An 18,772-nucleotide genomic window follows, 5' to 3' on the forward strand; every position below is an offset into this window, starting at 1 on the left:
TTCTAAACACAGAAATCTTTAAGAGAAAAGTCATCAGAGAGGAAAGATGCGAATTGATGATCCCTTGTGTCTTACAACCTAAGTTTATACCACACTAAAAACTTAATGGTTTATCATGTATCTTACAGTGACCGTCTTTACTGTGATTTAACCTCCCATTACAATTTGGACAGTAGATATACTTGGGAGGTCTCCCCCCACCCCCAAATTTCTATTGTCCAGGCCCTCAAATCAACAGTATATGAACATGATTTATGGTTTGGGAAATGAATCTTGTGTTATCTGTCCATGGAAATTAGCTTCTGATGAGGGAAATTTCGGTTTCACTAATACTGAATTGGTTTTTGTGGGTCTGTTATGATTCTCCCAGCTAACTAGAGGATGCCAGTTTATATGGTAAAAGATGGACGTGACTGTTTGGTTTTCCTTCTGAATTAATTATCCTCCATGCGGATGAATGAGTCCTTTTACATTCAGGAGAAGGCTGCCTGCCTTGTGTATCAATTCTATCTTAATTGTTCTGACACCTTGTTTACGATTTAGTGAGAACTTGATTAATTTTTATATGAAATAAACAAGAAAAAAGACATGAATGTCTTTCTCTCTTTTCTGTAGTAGCTGCTCAGAGTATTAATCAGTACTTGAATCTTTTAAGTAGTGCTGTTTCTTTCAGACAGATGTTATCATGGGCCGGCCTATTCATAGGTTTTAATGGCTTAATATTAAAAGTGCTTAAGTGTTTTAAATCACTTAATATTTATTAAGTGCTTCCCAGTGCTGGACATGTCTGCACTCCTTTGTGAAGTCAGTCATTTACACAAGGCACAGCACTTGTACAGTTTGTATATGTAGCTAAGCTGGCCTGAGCAAATGTGTTCATCTTTGAAGGGCAGTGACAGGATGGCATTTTTGTGACCTGAAAAAATGAATGTTCCCTGGAAAAGCAGTGTGCGAATCCTGCTAACATTGCCAAGTTGTTGAAGTGGTGAAGATGTTTAAGAATCAGAGCCCCGCACGTGTAAGTCAGAATGTCTCTGTCTGCCTCATGGAGTCATTAGGGACGCTTGGGCGGGGGGATGAAAAATATGTGAATGAGGGTAATTCAAAAACTTAGTGGAAAAAAAGCACTGAAAGATAATATGGATCTTTCCATGACCTTTTTAAGTATCCTTGTATTTCATTATTGTTTGAATAATTAAAAATGCCAAAGGGGGGTGATGGAAATTTATCTCTTCACCGGTGGACCCATTCCTCTGTATAAATGATGCATACTTAATATTTATTTTCCTCTCCTGTGGTCATTTGGGAAATTAACAGATGAGAATTAGCTTCCTTAATATCATGGTATTTTAGTTGATTTAAAGGGACATTTTTCTTCCTTTTGTGGCTTTGGAACACTCTGACAGTTTTTATTATTGCCACTTCTCACAGTTTATCTGTAGTGATTAACATTAACATTGTTACAATAGAATGTGCCTGTGAGATTGTCTTCCCAGGTACTTGGGAAGGGCGAGCTGTGGGCACTGACGATCTGCAGGTGGTCTCCTGAGAGAGAAGCCTGAAGAATGAGGAAATTGCTATTATGTGGAACCAACAAAATGCCAGACTCTATGCTGTGCATTTTATATTTCTTATCTCTTTTAACCCTGAACCACAATCTACGAGGGTGGTCCCCATTTTGCTGGTGGAGAAACTAAGTCCTTTACCCCGGTCCCTTAGGTAGAAGGTGATCTGAAAGCAAACCACTGTAAAGTACCTGGAACACCACCTGCAATCCACCCAGCACAAGAAGCCACGGCATTTTCCTATGTAAGTTAATGCACTAGTGATTTAATGAATGAGGGATGGAGTGGTCAGGTAAGGAGTATTCGTTTCCTGTTCAACTGTAACAAACTATCACAAAGTTGGTGGTGTAAAACAACGCAGATGTATTATCTTAAAGTTCTGGAGGTCAAAGTCCAAAATGGGTCAGCTCTAGGGAGATCCATTTCCTTGCTGCCTTCAGCGTTTTGAGGCTGCCCTCATTCCCTGGCTCGGGTCCCTTCCTCTGTCTTCACCTCTGACAGTCATCACTCTCCTTTAACACATCAACCTCTCTGACTCCTCTTCTGCCTTCCTCTTCCAATTCTAAAGGTCTTTGTTATTGATCTTTCTTAAGGTCAGCTGATGAGCAGCCTTAATTACGTCTGTGACCTTAATTCCCTTTGCCATGTGACTGAACATATTCACAGGTTCTGGGGACTAGGGTGTGGACGTCTTTGGGGGTGGTCCTTATTCTGTCTCTCACATAAGACTTCATTAGAGGTGCGAGGTCTGTTCTGTCCTCTGAGAGTAGAGAAGTGATTGTATTTTCCGAATTTGCGCGACATTGTATAGTCCATTTGACAGTTAGCCTTGCCTGAGGCACTGTTCGTGTTTGTTTCTTACTTTGTGATGGTGCACAGCACTCCTTGCACATGCGTGTGTTTCATAAGTATTTGTTGAGAAAATGAAATAAGTGAATGGATGAGCTGTTGTTTAGAACTAGACTAATTGGGTTGTGTGTAAAGGACATGGGAACCATTTTGATCTGAGATGGTAAAAATTTGAGCATCAAAAAGAATGACTGCAGTGGATTGAAACACACCAAATATATACAAAAATCTACACTAGGAGGCAGGGCATCCTCCTAGGTTCAGCTAAACATTTGAATTCACAAGACTCCAAAGGTCACACTTGGCCTGTCTGCTCAGAAGGCTTGAGGGCTTGGAACTCAGCTTGCTGTGAGACAGTGGTAGGCGTTCTTCTGCTGTGGGTGACCTCACTGCAGGTCACACTGCAGCCTGCACAGCTGTCGGGAGGTATTCTCTTCCTGAAAGACACAGCTCAAATACAAGGAGATGCAGTCCACACCAGGCAGGGCAGGAGTCTTCCTGGCTTAAAAGCTTCACCCCCTCGTCCAGATGATCTTGTAACAATTCACATGCAGAGATTCCAGGGTTCCCACAAGGGACATGCCCAGTTCCAAGAGTCACCTCCCTTAGGGAAGTTCAAAGTATGGCATCCCTGCTAGGTATTAGATATGGTTTATTTACAAGTCCTCCCATTCGGATGTAATTTACTAATCAGGCATCATTTTTACCATAAGCCCTGTTACCCAGTAACATATTTGATGTCCTTTCCCTTATGAGGTTTCCAGGTAAAAGTTAACCAAAACTCAGATTCTCAGGGAGTCAAGAAAAGTCTTGTTAATATTTTGCCCTCATACTAAAACAAAACAAAGCAAGCAGATAAATAAACAGATCCAAATTCATTTGTGACCATTGAAGGTTGCTACGAGACCAACTCTTCTGTTAGAAAATCGATAAAATACAAGGGGAGGAATCAAACATCTCTCCTATTTATGATCTTTTTGTTAGAGCAACTGAATTGTTGATGAGAAAAAGTTCTTCTTTTTGAAGAATCTCAGATCAAAAATGTAAAAGAAATGATAGAATTATAAAATGTGTATTTTTAAAATTCCTAATGAAGTCCCGGATCTAGGTAACAATTAGAAATGGATGTTAAAACCATTAGGTGAAAGGTTGATAGGAAATTTTATAATGCAGGGATCATGATGGCACCATTTGAACCTACGGATCCATTTCAGCATTACCCTGTTGTATGATCCTGTAGGAAGTGATGCTGGAGGAGAGGGTCCGGGAGGCCCCATTGCCGGCCTCAACCCACCCATCCTCTTATCAGGTTCTTGACTCCACCACAGGAAAGAATTCAAGAGCAGAGTCACAGTACAAATTGAGAACAGGTTTAATATAACAGATAAGAAGTACAGGTTCCATGGAGAGAGTGCAGCATAGCTCCAGAGACTGGGCAAGACCCACACCAAGTTTAACGCAAAAGCAAGAAATATATACTTAAAGCTCAGTACAGAGTGCAGGCTGGCTCAAGAGAGGGAGTAGCTGCTCGCTGAGAGTAAGTTTGGTACAAAAGAAATACACACTCCACGGGCAGAATACAGGCTGGCAGAATACAGCAGCCCTGCCTTCTGCCTGGACTTGGCTTTTATTTTCACTATCTAATACATATTCATGCTATCTAATGAATATTCAACTAAGGGGGGGGTCCCTGTTACATAACATAGTCTTGCACATGCTCCATTGGTCTCCTTTTAGGGAGGTTCATTGGTCAAATTCTATCGCATGCACCAGTCATATTCAAGAATATTCTGTGCTCTTTAGCATCCCTAGTGGAAGGTCATTCAAAGGACAAACTCCCTTCCACTGAGCATGCTCAGTCACTGGAGGCATATAACCTATATAAATTCCCTTTACTGAGCATGCTCAGCTACTGGATTTACGTAGGTCTGCCCCTTGTGGTCTCAATCTCCTCTGTTGGTGCCGAAAATAGGTGCAATAAGCAACAGTAACTTTCCTCTAGGGGAGAGCCTAGAGGAGGGGACCGAGACCTTGGAGAGTGACTTGAAACCCAGAGATGTGTCTTGAAACCCAGACCCAGGGAAACTGAGCACCTCCTATTTCAGAAGCATACAGTACCACTTATGGGGTGTTTCAGAAAACAAATTGACTGATGAAGACATTAACTCTAACCACAAGTTCACAAGAAGAACAGAGGATAGAGGTATAATGATACCCCATGGAAGCAAAAACGTGGGACATTTTGTAGGATGAATGGCCGGTTTCTCCAACAAGTCAATGTCATGGAAGAAAAAAAGGGAGGCCAGATGTTATATAATAAAGTGGACTTAACTGACATTACGGTATTTTATTTGGTTCTTGAATTAAACTTTCAACTGTGAAAAGACATTTCTGACAGTTGGATTAATGACTGGTCAGTGCATGATGTTAAATATTAGAATTATTTTAAACATTTTTAATGTGATAATGGCAGCATAGGGAAGTTAAAATTTTACCTCTAATTTTTTAAGGTCCAAGGCTGGGCCTGAGAATTAAGTCAACATAATGTAGATTAACAGGAGAAAAGCATATAAATTTAATGTAAGCATATAATTTAATGCATGGTAGCCCTCATAAGAAAATGAAGACCCAAAGAAACAGTTAGATTTGAACACTTACGTACTGAATTGGACTAAGAATAGCAAGTTGTGAAAAAGCAATTAAATCATACTGGGAGGGCTAAAGAAAGGTAATTGTTTTAACAAGGTTTGTTTGCACAGAATGTTGCTTTCCTGCTAGTGTAGCGAGGGCACCTTTTACCTGGGAATTTTACCTCTTACTTTTAAGAAGCAGTGTGAAAGTCAGGTTGATCTTCTTGTACCTGCGGGTGTTTTGTTTTGTTTTGTTTTGAAGTGCCTTTAGGGCCGAGCCTGTGGCGCACTCGGGAGAGTGCGGCGCTGGGAGCGCGGCGTCGCTCCCGCCGCGGGTTCGGATCCTATATAGGTAATGGCCAGTGCACTCACTGGCTGAGTACCGGTCACGAAAAAGACCAAAAAAAAAAAAAAAGTGTAAAATGAAGTGCCTTTAACTTCAAGTAGTCATTATCCCAGAGCAGCGTATTTTGGGGTGGTTTGTCTGCTACCCTTCAGCAACAAAGTTAGGTAAAATAGACATACATACATATGTATGTACAGATAGACATATGCACATAGACAGACATATGCTAATAGACAGATGAATATGTATCTATCTATCTATGAATCATCTATTTCCTTGACAGTTACAGATGCATGCTGAGGTGAAATGACAAATCTAAAATTTGTTTCAAAATGCTCAATCATTGAAGGGAGTGGATAAAACACGGTTGGTAAATATACACAATTTTTGAATCTGGGTAAAGTGAGAGTCTTGCTGTTCTCTCTCCTTTTAAGTGCTTTCTATAATAGTTTTCTTAAAACCCTTATATTTTGACAATCAGATGCCATTTTCCCCTGTTGCTTTGCCTCCCATGGATTTGTCAACCCTCATCCTCTGGGTGATGGAGCCGCAAAAGATGACTCAAAGCCCATCTCTTATGAGCAGTGAGGAACCCCAAAGGGGTTAATCTCCCAGAACCCTCAAGAGCAAGGCATTCCTTCCATTTGGGAAATTAACCACGATTTGGGGTCTTCTTCCTGCATTTATTCTCCAGACCAGGAAGTTACAGTAAGAGAACATAGGTAGGGTTATAGTTTAACAATACAGGCTGGTAACATTCAGTAAAACAAGCAATGTGACATTCCATAATGCAATTTGCAAGAAGTTAAGTTGATGCACCAACAAATAGCTTGTCCTTAGTAAATATTTTCTTTTCCACATACTTCCTACAGCAATTTCTTTAGCATATTTAAACAGCATTCAGGCAGTTTCCTTAACATATCTCAAGAACAATCAGTAGTTTAAATAGTCAATAGTCATTCAAGCCAGAATCAAACCAGCAACCAAAAACAGTCAAAGTACACAATCCCATCCCTAAATAGTGATTAGAATTGATTAGATGGCTTTTGCCAAACTTATCTGTGGACTTTCATCCTCTACTCAAGAGCCTTTGGGTTCATTCATGAATTACCTAAAAATCCTATTCTAAGATCAGAGAATCAAAATTTTTAACCAACTACATTCCCCTATCAAAGATTTTTACCATTGCAAAGGGTGGGATGAAGTAAGGATGCTAGTGTGTTGCTGGGGATTCTTCTGGGAAGCAATTTGGCAGCATGTTCCACGAAGCTTTAAAATGTTGCTAACATTTGACTGTAGAGCTAGGGCTGGGTCTGGAGCTCACAGACCCCTCGAGCCCATTCACAAACCCTTCATGTGCAGGTCTTTGAGCTAGGTAACCGGCAAAGAGGTCCTTGGAGCCTTGGTTGAAGAAAGAATAGTCTTTATTCAGCACACACACGTCTAAGAGTTAGGCAGTCCAAAGAGGAACTCAGAAACTCCGCTGCTACCGGCAAAGTCCAAAGAAAAACTGAGCAGCTGCCAGCAGAGTAAACATGCTCTGTTTTTTGACATGAGCTCTGCTGGCCAGCTTCTCCTTCACAAACTGAATAACACATGATAGCAATAAACTAAAAAGATACATAGGTGCACATGCACACTAATTACACCCACACACAGCCCGTTTACAAGAAATGTGCTGCACCACTTCCAACTGGACCTGAGTCAAGGGAGCCTGACTAAATTATTCCATTTTCCTCACAGACTGAGTGATTCCTTTTGTGGGAGTCTATACTGAGGAAATTATTGTGCATATCAGAAGTTCTGTACAAAGCTGTTTACTTCTGAGTTATTTAACATTTTGGAATCTGCAAGTAACCCAAATATGCAACAATAGAAGAATGTGTAATTGTATAGCATTACATCACATGAAGAAATACATTGCAAGTATTATAAAGGAAACTAAGGTTTTAAATACAACTGGAATATGCCTGTAACAATTTTAATTAGAAAAAAAAGGATAAATTTGTATTTGCATCTCTGCAAATAGTGTACATTTATGGAAAAGTATACATAGAACAAAACCGGAAGAAAATATAACAAAATGCCTTTATGGTTCTGACTGAATAATGGACCCACAGCGAATGAAGTCTTTTTCTATTTATCTTTACTTACCCAATTTTTAAAATGATGAACATAAATTAATTCTTCCTATGCATCTTTCTCTGGCTTCATAGAGGTATAAATTAACATACCATAAAATTCAACCATTTAAGAGTACAGTCTGTGTTACTATAAGTGTATACATTTGTTCAACCACCAGCGCAGTCAAGTTTCAGAACATGTGACCTTGTGAAGTATCTGATAAATTTGTATATCTCAAGACGACTTTATTTTTAAAGCACTTTTAGATTTACAAAAATATTGAGAAGATAGTGCAGAGTTTTCTCATAAATCTCGCCCCAGTTTCCCCTATTATTAACATCTTATATTAGTATGGTACATTTGTTACAATTAATGAACCAAAATTGATACACAGGTATTATCTAAAATCCATGCTTTATTCAGATTTCCTTAGTTTTTAATCTAATGACCTTTTTCTGCTACAGAATCCCATCCAGGATGTGACATTACATTTAGTTGTCATGTCCATAAATTAATTTTTAACTCGGAAAAAAGTAAAATAAACTTTATTTTAAAATCCTGCAAATGTATTAGCTATTTATTTTTCTCTCCGTCTCCTTGTTGTTGACTTGTGACTTGTTGAAGACCGTGTCTTATGTTAGTTGTATTTATTCCTTATTGTTCCTAGCATGGTACCTTACAAACTGACTAACTAAGAATCAGCTAATTTAGTAACTGGCCTTTAATAACTGGATGGAGCAGAAGGTGGGAGGAAAGGAAGAGAGAAGGGCCTTGCCTACAAATCATTTAAAACCTCAGAGCTTTAAGGGACCTTTGGTTTCTGTTGCAATTTCCCATAGTGGAATTCTTTTGACTTTTGTGTTTCCCAGGTTGGAGATTGCAACCCTGAACCGGGCAGATGCAGATCTGGAGGCTTGTCGAACCCAAATCAGCAAGGATATCATTACCCTTCTCCTGAAGAATCTGACCAGCAGTGGCCACCTCTCCCCACAAGTAGAGAGGAGGATGGGTGCTGTTTTCAAAAAGCAGTTTCTGTTGCTGGAAAATGAAATACAAGAGGAATATGATCGGAAGATGGTGGCACTGACGGCTGAATGTGACCTGGAAACAAGAAAGAAGACAGAAAGCCAGTACCAGAGGGAGATGGTGGCAATGGAGGAAGCGGAGGAGTTGCTGAAACATGTTAGTGAGAGGGTAGGTAGGCCCTGAAAGGAAGGGCTTCTCTTCTTCTTCTCAGGGACTCATCATATTCCCCACCCACCCACCCACCCACCCATCCACCCATCAACCCATCCACCCAACCATCCACCCACCCATCCACCCACCATCCATCTACCCACCCACCCACCCACCCATCCACCCATCCACCCGTCCATCCACCCACCCATCCACCCGTCCATCCATCCACCCACCCACCCACCCATCCACCCATCCACCCATCCACCCACCATCCATCCACCCATCCACCCACCCATCCACCCATCCACCCATCCACCCATCCACCCACCATCCATCCATCCACCCATCCACCCGTCCATCCACCCATCCACCTGTCCATCCACCCACCCACCCACCCACCTATCCATCCATCCACCCATCCATCCATCCACCCATCCACCTGTCCATCCATCCACCCACCCACCCACCCATCCATCCACCCACCCACCCACCCATCCACCCATCCACCCATCCACCCACCATCCATCCACCCATCCACCCACCCATCCACCCATCCACCCATCCACCCACCCATCCACCCATCCACCCACCATCCATCCATCCATCCATCCATCCACCCATCCACCCATCCACCCATCCACCCATCCACCAGTCCATCCATCCACCCACCCACCCACCTATCCATCCATCCACGTACACATCCAGAGTTAATTTAGCAAGCATTTATTGATCACCTACTGTCTCTCAGTCATGGTCTGGGCAGGGAAGGTACAGAGAAAAATGAGACATGGTTCTTGCATTCAAGAAGTTTGTAGTCTAATGAAGGTCCTCACATATAAAAACTGAGACATCATTCAGCCATGTCATAATAGAGATATGTTCATGGTACCCTGGGAGGTCAGGGGAGAGTAGAAAAGCTTCATTCATGGAAGAGTGTGTCCACAGAGGGCACGGTTTATGGAAGCTTGAGATGCCAGAGTGTGTGTGCCTCTCTCCGGACTACGGTCTGCTAGATCACGGCAGTTTTCTCCAGCACAGGCTCTGGAGTCGGGCAGACCTGGACTCACAGTCTAGTACATTCCACCTCAACTGCTGAAGGCCTTGGTCAGCATCTCTAAGTCTAATGGCCTCTCAGTGTGGCTGGGAGAGAATGTAGGAGAAGCAGCTGCCCTAGCATGGCCTGCAAAGGCTCTTGTACACAGTGCTTAGATCTGAGAGTTCTGATCACTCAGCCTTCCCAGGGCAGGACTGTTGGTCAGAGATCAGCCCTTATTTTTCCAAAAGATGTGTCAGTTGCTGTCCTGGAAAGAATCAGAGTTTTTCCTGAATGTATAAAACCAAGCCTGACTTTGGTCTTCCTCTGTGGAAGAGCTGGCTTGTGACTGGAGCCTACCTATCCCGCTCTGAACATCTGCTATCTGAGGCACATCTAAAAACCACTTAAGAACAAGCTCCTGACCTCAACTTCCATTCCCCAGACTGTCATGTCCACAGAATTCTCCTGGAAGTGCATAAATAGCTCTTCGGTTGATGGCTCATGGCTCACAGATGGCCACCTGTGGCCAGACGTGGGCTGGGCAGTAAAGAGATGAGATTCTCACTGTCTCCCTGGCCTGAATATGCATCTTGTTTTAAGGTGTGGCTTCTGTACTGTTTGGCTCCTGGATTAGTTTTCTGTGGCTGCTGTAACAAATTACCACAAACTTGGTGGCTTGCGTCAGAAATTTAAAGGACAGTTAAAGGATTTAGGACCCACCCAAATAACCCAGGATGACCTCATAAGATTCTTGACTTAATTACATCTGCAAAGACCCTTATTCCAGATAAGGTCACATTCAGGATCTTGGGTTAGAACCTGATATATCTGTTTTGGAAGGGGGTGTCATTTAGCTCCCCCCAGCCTCCCTGGCTGCCCCCGCTCTCTGGTGCTCCATCCACGACTGTGCCAGTCAACACCGCGTGTCCTTGAGCTGACACTTAAGAAGAATGTGTTGAACACACTGTTAAGTGACAGCCCTTAACCATCTCATTATCTCTCTTTTCCTTTTTTTCTAAGCTTATTATAATTTTTTTTTTCTGTAAAAATAATACATGCTCAACGAGGTAGACGTGGGAAGTCCTCAAAAATGGCAGTCAGTCAGCAAACTAGTACCCAGGAACCTGAACCTTCCCAGCTGTTTTTGGAGAACGGTGTTTACATTTTAAAAGAGTTGTAACAAATAAACAAACAAAATCGAAGAAGAATATGTGACAGAGACCTTATGGGGCCTGCAGAGTCTAAAATATTTAACTGGCCCTTTATAGGAAAGTTTGCTGATTCCAGCTCCAAAGCCCCCCAAAAAACCCCTGGAAAACAAAACAAAAAAAAAGTGAAATTCATCCTTCCACTCAGCAACAAAGGTTCATTCATTTGGTCCATTTATTGAGTTCCTACTGTATGCCTGCTCTTGGATACACAGGGAGGCTGAGGTGGCCTCCACTCCTATCCCTAGATTTGGAACTAGCCTTTTGCACATTTTTCTTACAATGTCATGTTTATGCAGTTCATATATTGTATATGTTACATAAAAATCTTTTGATTTTATTGAATACTGTTGAAAAATACGACATGTAACAGTAACTCCCACTTAGTTAGGATGCATGGGGTGCTGGGCATTGTTCTGAGGACCTCACGTGCACCTTCTCATTAAATGACCACACCAGCTCAGTGAGGTAGGGGTGGATACGATCCCACTTTAACAGGTAGGAAAACTGAGATGCGGAGAAGTTTACCTGTCTCAGGACCTGGAGGTGGAGCCGAGACTCACACCAGGCAGTGTGCCCCTAACCATTGAGAAACACTGCCGCCCTCCTGCAGTGGCCTGTCATATCCCCTTGCTGTGCATACCACGTGAACCCATCCTGTTGGGCATCTGTAATGTCCCCAATGCTTTTGCTCCCAAAAGACTGCCTGGGGCAATGCATTTTTATGCAGGGGCAGGGAGGACCGATGTTGGGGCTGTGATTTGCTTCCAGCTGATGCACCTTCTGCCTCCCTGGGGCTTCCTAAACCTGCCTTCTCTGGGGCTTGTCTGAAGCTTCTCTCCCAACCTCACCCCTCACACCTGCTGGCGTGCAGTGAGTGGGCACCATTGCTCTAAATCCCATAGGTCACCCTGTTCGGAGACAGGCAGCTTTATTTGAGCCAAAAATAGCATCTGAGCTGGAAAAGTTAATAGAACTAGTCTCCCTCCAGTCTGTGCAAGCCACTCCATCTTAGAAAACCACTTTATAATTATCTGCCATGTGTTATCTTTAAATAAAACACATGGAAATATTTGGGATATATTATTTCACCAAGAGTTAGTTAAAAAAAAAAAAAAAGCAGAATGAGAGGTATCAGGTTTTTTTGAGTAGAGTTTAGGAATTCCAGTAATTAGTATAGAGATGAAGTCTGCTCGTATTTAAACGCCTATGTGATTCCTTACGCATTTCTCCATTGAGAGGCCCTAGGGAGAGTTGTGAGGGATGTAGACTCAGGCGGGTTGCTTGGGCTTAGATCCTCGCTCTGTCCTTCCAGAAGGCACATGGCTCAGTCTCCCTGGGTCTCGTTTTCCCATCTTTAGAATAGAAATAATAAGGATGCCTGTCCTAGAGGGCTGTTGTGGGAATCACGGAGTTAATGCTTGTATAGAACTTCAGCTACTGCTTGGCACGGTGTCAGCCCTGTGCAGGTGTTTACTAGGATTCATAATTTAATGTCATCTTTAAAGAAGCCTAGAACATGGACCAGTCGGAGAATGTGAAATATTTCCACTTGGAGATGGGGAAACTGAGGCCCAGAGGGGAAGTAGTCATGAACCTGTAACCAGCCACTGGCATTTAGGGTGGTATCTTCTGTCTAGGGCCTCTGCTCTGTGCCCAGGTACTGCCCAGCTACTTATGGAAGAGGAGGCTGCGCACCTGTCCTTCCCTGGGCTACCTGAGGCATCCTGACTCCCCGGTGAGTGTCTTAAAGTAAAAGATCTCTTACATGCAAGAATTTTTATATTTTAACCATCTCTGATGGATTTATTTTTATTAAACACTTTTACAATTCGCCTGTCTTGCTAAATTGAATACAGGGAGTATAATTGAGTACAGTCATAATTTCCAAAGGATGATTTCATGTTTTTGATGGTGCAGCATCACCATTATGAGTAGCAGTTGCTCCAGAACAGCCTGACGCAGGCCTGTGCTGCTCAGACTGGAGTTTAGGGGCCTTTCCCTGAGGTCCATGCCCCCTACTCCCTTCACGGGACGAGTTGCTTTCCTAGGGACTCGAAGCCATAGGATAAACATGCCTCATTTCCCTGAAAAGTCCATTTTATCGGAAAGCTCAATAGAGAATTGGGGATGAGTGATCATTATTTAATATACCTTCAAAAATGCACATTTATTGCCACTATTTAAAATATAAAATTTTACATTAAAAAATCCAGATTCCAGTTTCTATTGCAGAGTGGGAAGATCTGGCTGTGTTGCATCCATGTTCCTGCAGAGCCCTTTGGTGGGCTGAGTAGGGGCTGCCCCTGTGGGCAGGGCTTGCTCTCTCACTCCACCCCAGTCCTCACTGCTCCCTAGTGCCTCTCACATCAGGCCTTCTCACTCATTTCCGTACACGACCTCCCCTGCTTGGCAGGCCTGGGGTGTGCGTCTCCTGCTTTAGGACTTAGTCTTCTCACCTGTGCCATAGGAGTTCAAACTGGTCAGGGGTTGAACCTTGCATTTCTGCAAGGCTCTGAGTTCCCCTTAGGAGGGCAGTGTATGTGGAAGTGGGCACTGGGGTCCTGTCCAAATTTATTTTAGGGAGTGTTTCACTCTGACACAAGTACCTCCTGCATCGTGTGATGGCGGGAATACGTTCAGAGAAATGCATCATTAGGTGACTTCATTGTGCAAACACCACAGAGTGCACTTACACGAACCTAGATGGCGTAGCCTACTGCACACCTAGGCTATATGGTACAGCTCCTGCATGAGTAATGCACTGTGCTACGATGTTACGATGGCTATGGCATCACTAGGCGATAGGAATTTTTCAGCTGCATTATAATCTTATGGGACCACCATCGTATACGCAGTCCACCATTGACTGAAACTTTGTTATGCAGCACATGACTGTACATCATTGCTTCGTGCCTTATTCTCCAGCAGAAATATAATTCTAAACAAGGACAGAACATTTTATTTTAGGATGTGTGTGTGTGTGTGTGTGTGTGTGTGTGTGTGTGTGTGTGTGTGTGTGTTTTGCCTTGGCTGTGAGAAGCTAAATGGGTTTTACCCCACATTTCATCTCTATTAATTAAAATAAGTTGAGATTTGGGGCTTGTCAAATTCTACGCTTTCAAAAAAGGTCACTTTGATGGATAAACTGACCTAACTGGGCACCAGCGATTCACTCATAGCAGGATGTCCCCGCAGGGCCAGAGTCAGGTCCTGATGCCCTCATGTCTGCGGGTGGGTGGCACCCTTTGATGTAGGTCAAGTCTGCTGTGAGAACAATTTCTCTGCAATAAAGTGACTCAGAAAGCCTAATCCAATCCTTTTTTGTAAGATCAGCTTTTTTAAAAAAACCAAGTTTTTATTTGGTGACCAAGGCAAACCGTTCCTATTGAGATGGGTCCCAGCAGTGTGGTGGGAGGGCACATGCAGGTGGCTGCTGCTCTCCTCCACTGGGCTTTGCTGGGAGCGCCTCGAGGCAGGGGCTGTCCTGGGTTGGCAGCTGGACTTCTTTGGGACACCCTCAGTAAAGAATGCTTCTCTTTCTGGCCCAGATTCTGAATAAATTAAAAAATAAGTAAAAGGAGCTGGAAAGGTAGAAAGAGATAGCAATCGCGAATCACCTTCGTGGGCTTTGTGAGTGATTGGAAGTGGAGCTGAGCAGGTGTGTGACTTGGAAATTGGGGAACTGGTTGACTGAGGACAGAGAATTCAGGTGGTGTAGACTCTGCTATGTTGTTTAGCCTGCAGGAGCTACGGCCTCACCCTGTATCACAGCTCCTTCGGCTTTCCTTGGGCCTCCGCCCAGCCCAGCCACGGCACAGCCCCATGCCTGGGCCCCCCTGGACCATTTGGGATAGCTGACAACTGTGACCCTGCGTCCCACACACATACTCCTTCCCTCCTTTGCTCCACTGCCACGCTGCACTGTCCACCGCCTGTGTGGTTTCAGAACTTGGAGCTTGAAGATTTGCTTTCGACGCCTTCCCTCCCCTCCTGAGCACTGGTGAGAATTTGTGAAAGGCCCTGAGCTTCTCTGAGCCTGTTTCTTCCCCTGTAAAGAGGAGGGTGTTCGTTTTCTATTGCAGCGTAACGAACCACCCACATTGAGCGACTTCAAACAACACCCACTTGTTAGGAGGCTGGGCGCGGCTTTGCTGGGTCCTTCGGGCGTCTTACGCTCGCAGGCACGGTCCCAGCTGAGCTGCGTTCTCTGGATCATCTGGTCCTGGTCCAAGCTCATTCAAGCTGTGGGCAGAATTCATTTTCTTGTGGGTGAAGGACCAAGGTCTTCATCTCCTAGAAGCTTCTCTTCTCTGTAGACAGCTTATTTATAGATAGTTTATAGCATGGCTGTTTGCTTCTTTACGGCCAGCAGTAGAGGGTCTCTGTCTCAGGAAGGACCCAGTCCCTCTTTGAAGGACACTCACCTGATGAAGTCAGGCCCACCCAGGATGATCTCTCTTCTGATTAAGTTGGAGTCCACTGATTTGGGACCTCAATTACGTCGTCAAGACACTTTCACCTTTGCCATATAATGGAGTGACTATCCCATTATAATCAAATTTATGCCCACACTCAGAAGGAGGGAATATACTTGACATATACACCTGGGGGTGGGGGCTGGGAATCTTGGGGCCATCTGGAATCCTGCCTACCCAGGGGAGTTAAGACCAGCTCGCCCCAGGGCCTGAGTCTCATTGAGATAAGGGGGTGCGGATGTGCCAGGAGCTCAGGACAGCTGTGTCTCCTTCATTCCCTACATGCGACCACATTATATGCAGGAATCCAGGAGCCAGTTCTTAGCACCTCTCTTGCTGCTCTTTTTACCCAAAATATGTCAACTTGGCCTGATTGCTGGTACTTTTCTTATCAACTAAGTTGAGAATGGAAAATGATGGAAATCTTGTGAGCCTAGCAGCACTATCTATTGATGTTTAAGAAATTTCCATTTTTTGCAGGCAGTTTGATATTTGTGGGTCCTTCACCTACAAGGAATATTTGATATTCAAGCAGTTTGATTTGCAGATTTCCACTCTAGTGAATTTTCTGCTTTGAAATAAGATAACAGGGGAGGACAGGTCGGAGCAGCATTTTTTAGGGCTTAGTAGCCTCATCATTGTCAGCATGGGACTGTGTGTTTGTATGCATGCACACACGTATGTGTTCCATGTGAGTGTGTGTGCCTGTGTGCATCTGTGTGCATATGAGCGGGCATTGTATGTTACTGTGCGTGTGTATGTACTGTGTGTGTGCATGCATGTATTTGTGCCTTGTGAATGTGTGTACATGTGCTCATGCATATGTGCATGCACACATGCACACACATTGCACATGTGCATTTACATGTGTGCGTGTGTGTCCATATGCACATTGTGTGTGCACATGTGTACGCATTTTACGCATGCGCATGTGTGAGCATGTGTGTGCACATTGTGTGTGTATGTGCACATGTACGTCTTCAGCATGTCACTCTCTCACACACTGCCTCTTCTCTCCACAGTCTGCTGCAGAGTGCAACAACCTTCTGCGGACCCTCCACAGCCTGGAGCAGGAGCACTTGAGGAGGTCTCTTGCTTTGCAACAAGAGGAAGACTTTGCCAAGGCTCACCGGCAGCTGGCTATTTTCCAGAGAAACGAACTGCATAATATCTTTTTTACCCAGATAAAGAGTGCTATTTTCAAAGGGGAACTGAAGCCAGAGGCAGCTAAAATGCTGCTGCAAAATTATTCTAGAATACAGGTAATACCTCCAATCAGACTTACTATGACGGAAGAGTAATTTTCCTGAACTGTCTCAGTAAATTTCTCCTCTCCCAGAGTTAAGAGCCATCTCTCCTTTTGTGCTGCCTACCGGTGAGCTAACTTTCTCTTCCTTCTTCCTCCTGATGTGGGTGAGTTTCCGGTAAGCTGGGCGCATGGTGGCTTGGAGCACCAGCCTTGAACTCAGGCTGACCTGGATTTGAGTTCCAGTTCCACCACCCATCAGCAACTTAAGCAAGTTACCTAACTTCTCTGAGCCTCACTCTTCTCACCTGTAAAATGGTGTAATAGAGTATGCTCACTCACAGGAGTGCAATGCAGATTTAATGAGCTGATTCATGGGAAGTTTGTGTTTGGCACAATATATGTTAAATACATAGAGTAGTTAAAAAACAACTATATATGCATATATGTGTGCATGTGTGTATATGTATTAATGTATATGCACATACACACACAGTGAAATCACTGGCTTGCACGAATGTACTTGGTTGGCTGTAGAGTTTTCACTGGTGCCGATAGTGTGCTCCAGGTGATGGTAATGGTAATTACAAACAAATTCTTAATTTACTTTTTGGGATTTTGTGTTTTGAGTGGGAATAGAATATTTGAGAAATGCAGATGTTTGTTAGACAGCCTGCCTCTTCCAGTTTATGAGCCAATCTCTGTTTATAAAGCAACAGGGGTACCTCTGGGTGACGCTTGCAGGATGTAGGCATCGTTTGGTGTCCTCAGGTGCATAAGGGTTAAAGGTATAACTTGCTCCCCGGTCCACTGTCGCTTTCATTTCGTAAATGTAAACCCGTGGTTCTTGAGCGGTGTGTTTTTCTGATGGAGCAGTTGCTCTGCTTTTTCAATTTTATCTTTGTGAGAGTCATCCCAGAGGCTGGCTTGCTGGTTAATTTTCCTCTCTGCCGTTCCCTGCGTGCACTGGAAGTGCAGGCTCCAGCCACAGTAGAATGAACTGTGTCCATCCAGGGTGAATCAATCAAGGCATGTGACTGGGTTCCATTACTGCCATTGTCAAAGCTGTGGGGAAAGATGAAACGAGGGGCAGGTGTGCACGTCCGTGCCTGCGTGCGGGAGCAGGTGCTCGAAGATGAGACCGTAGGCTCAGCACTCACCTAGCCATGGACAAAGACAGGCCAGGGTGGCCCTGCCCATCCCCCGGGGTGATGCAGCCAGGGCCAGATTCCTGCTGCTGGCACAGGCTGAGTGAGTGAGGTCCAAAACAGGGCAGGGCCATCCCAGGAGGAGACCAAGAAATCAACATGGGCCTTTCAAAAAGAGAGGGACATTCTTGGAGGGCACCCAAGACACAAAGTGCACAAGCTGGCCTCCCCATTTCCATCTAGGTTTTTTCCACTGTAACTTCAGTGAGGCAGAGGAAGTTGGAATTCTATTACATGCGTAGTTAGGTATTTGGCTCCATGACATCATTTAGATATTAACAGACTTTGTTGTCATTTCACTCCTCAGATGGGTAACAGCTGGCTCTTAAAGCCAGAGCATTCCGGTTACAAAGAATGCATGTTATCGTACTGTGCTAAAAGAAGTAGCTACCACGGGTGGGAATAGTACTACGGTACAAACTTTTTTGTCCAGAGCTATTAGAGTATTTAAGGATGCCAACTCCATATTTCCTTATGCAATGGCTCACATCAACAAATGCACATGGATCCTGTTCCGTGGAGAATAGAAATATTGCCGCAATATTCCTATTATCTTGATTCTGGTGCCAGGCAAAGCTAGTATACAGCCACATCTGACTGACCATTCAGCTTTCCACTGTTTGGACAGTGCTGATTCTCCAGTGTGGAGATCTGGAGATGTTACGGCTTTTATATAGAACGGAGAATGTCCACGGTGTCATATGACTCTTGCTTAGCAAAGATCCTTTTGGTAACGCATTGCACAGACAATATTTCCATAGACAGAGAAAAGACAACAACTCTAGTCAGTGGGATAATACTACTGGTGCTACTGGTCTGATTACGGCTGGTCTAATTACTGTGCTACTGGTTAAAGCTGAATTTTCAGAGACATCTTCTTGTGGTGTCAGAGCACAGGTCCTG

General features: G+C 43.9%; 1 protein-coding gene across 1 annotated transcript in view; it reads left to right on the top strand.

The window, feature by feature from the left end:
- EVC2 (EvC ciliary complex subunit 2) overlaps positions 1 to 18,772 on the top strand; it is a 149,723-nt gene that overhangs the window by 63,959 nt on the left and 66,992 nt on the right. The window contains exons 10-11 of the mRNA XM_063108511.1: positions 8,384 to 8,708; positions 16,438 to 16,677. Of these exons, the coding sequence (XP_062964581.1) occupies positions 8,384 to 8,708; positions 16,438 to 16,677 (565 nt within the window). The remainder of the gene's footprint in view (positions 1 to 8,383; positions 8,709 to 16,437; positions 16,678 to 18,772) is intronic.

The sequence above is a fragment of the Cynocephalus volans genome, chromosome 9 (assembly GCF_027409185.1).
Source record: "Cynocephalus volans isolate mCynVol1 chromosome 9, mCynVol1.pri, whole genome shotgun sequence".
In the NCBI taxonomy this organism is placed as follows: Eukaryota; Metazoa; Chordata; class Mammalia; order Dermoptera; family Cynocephalidae; genus Cynocephalus; species Cynocephalus volans.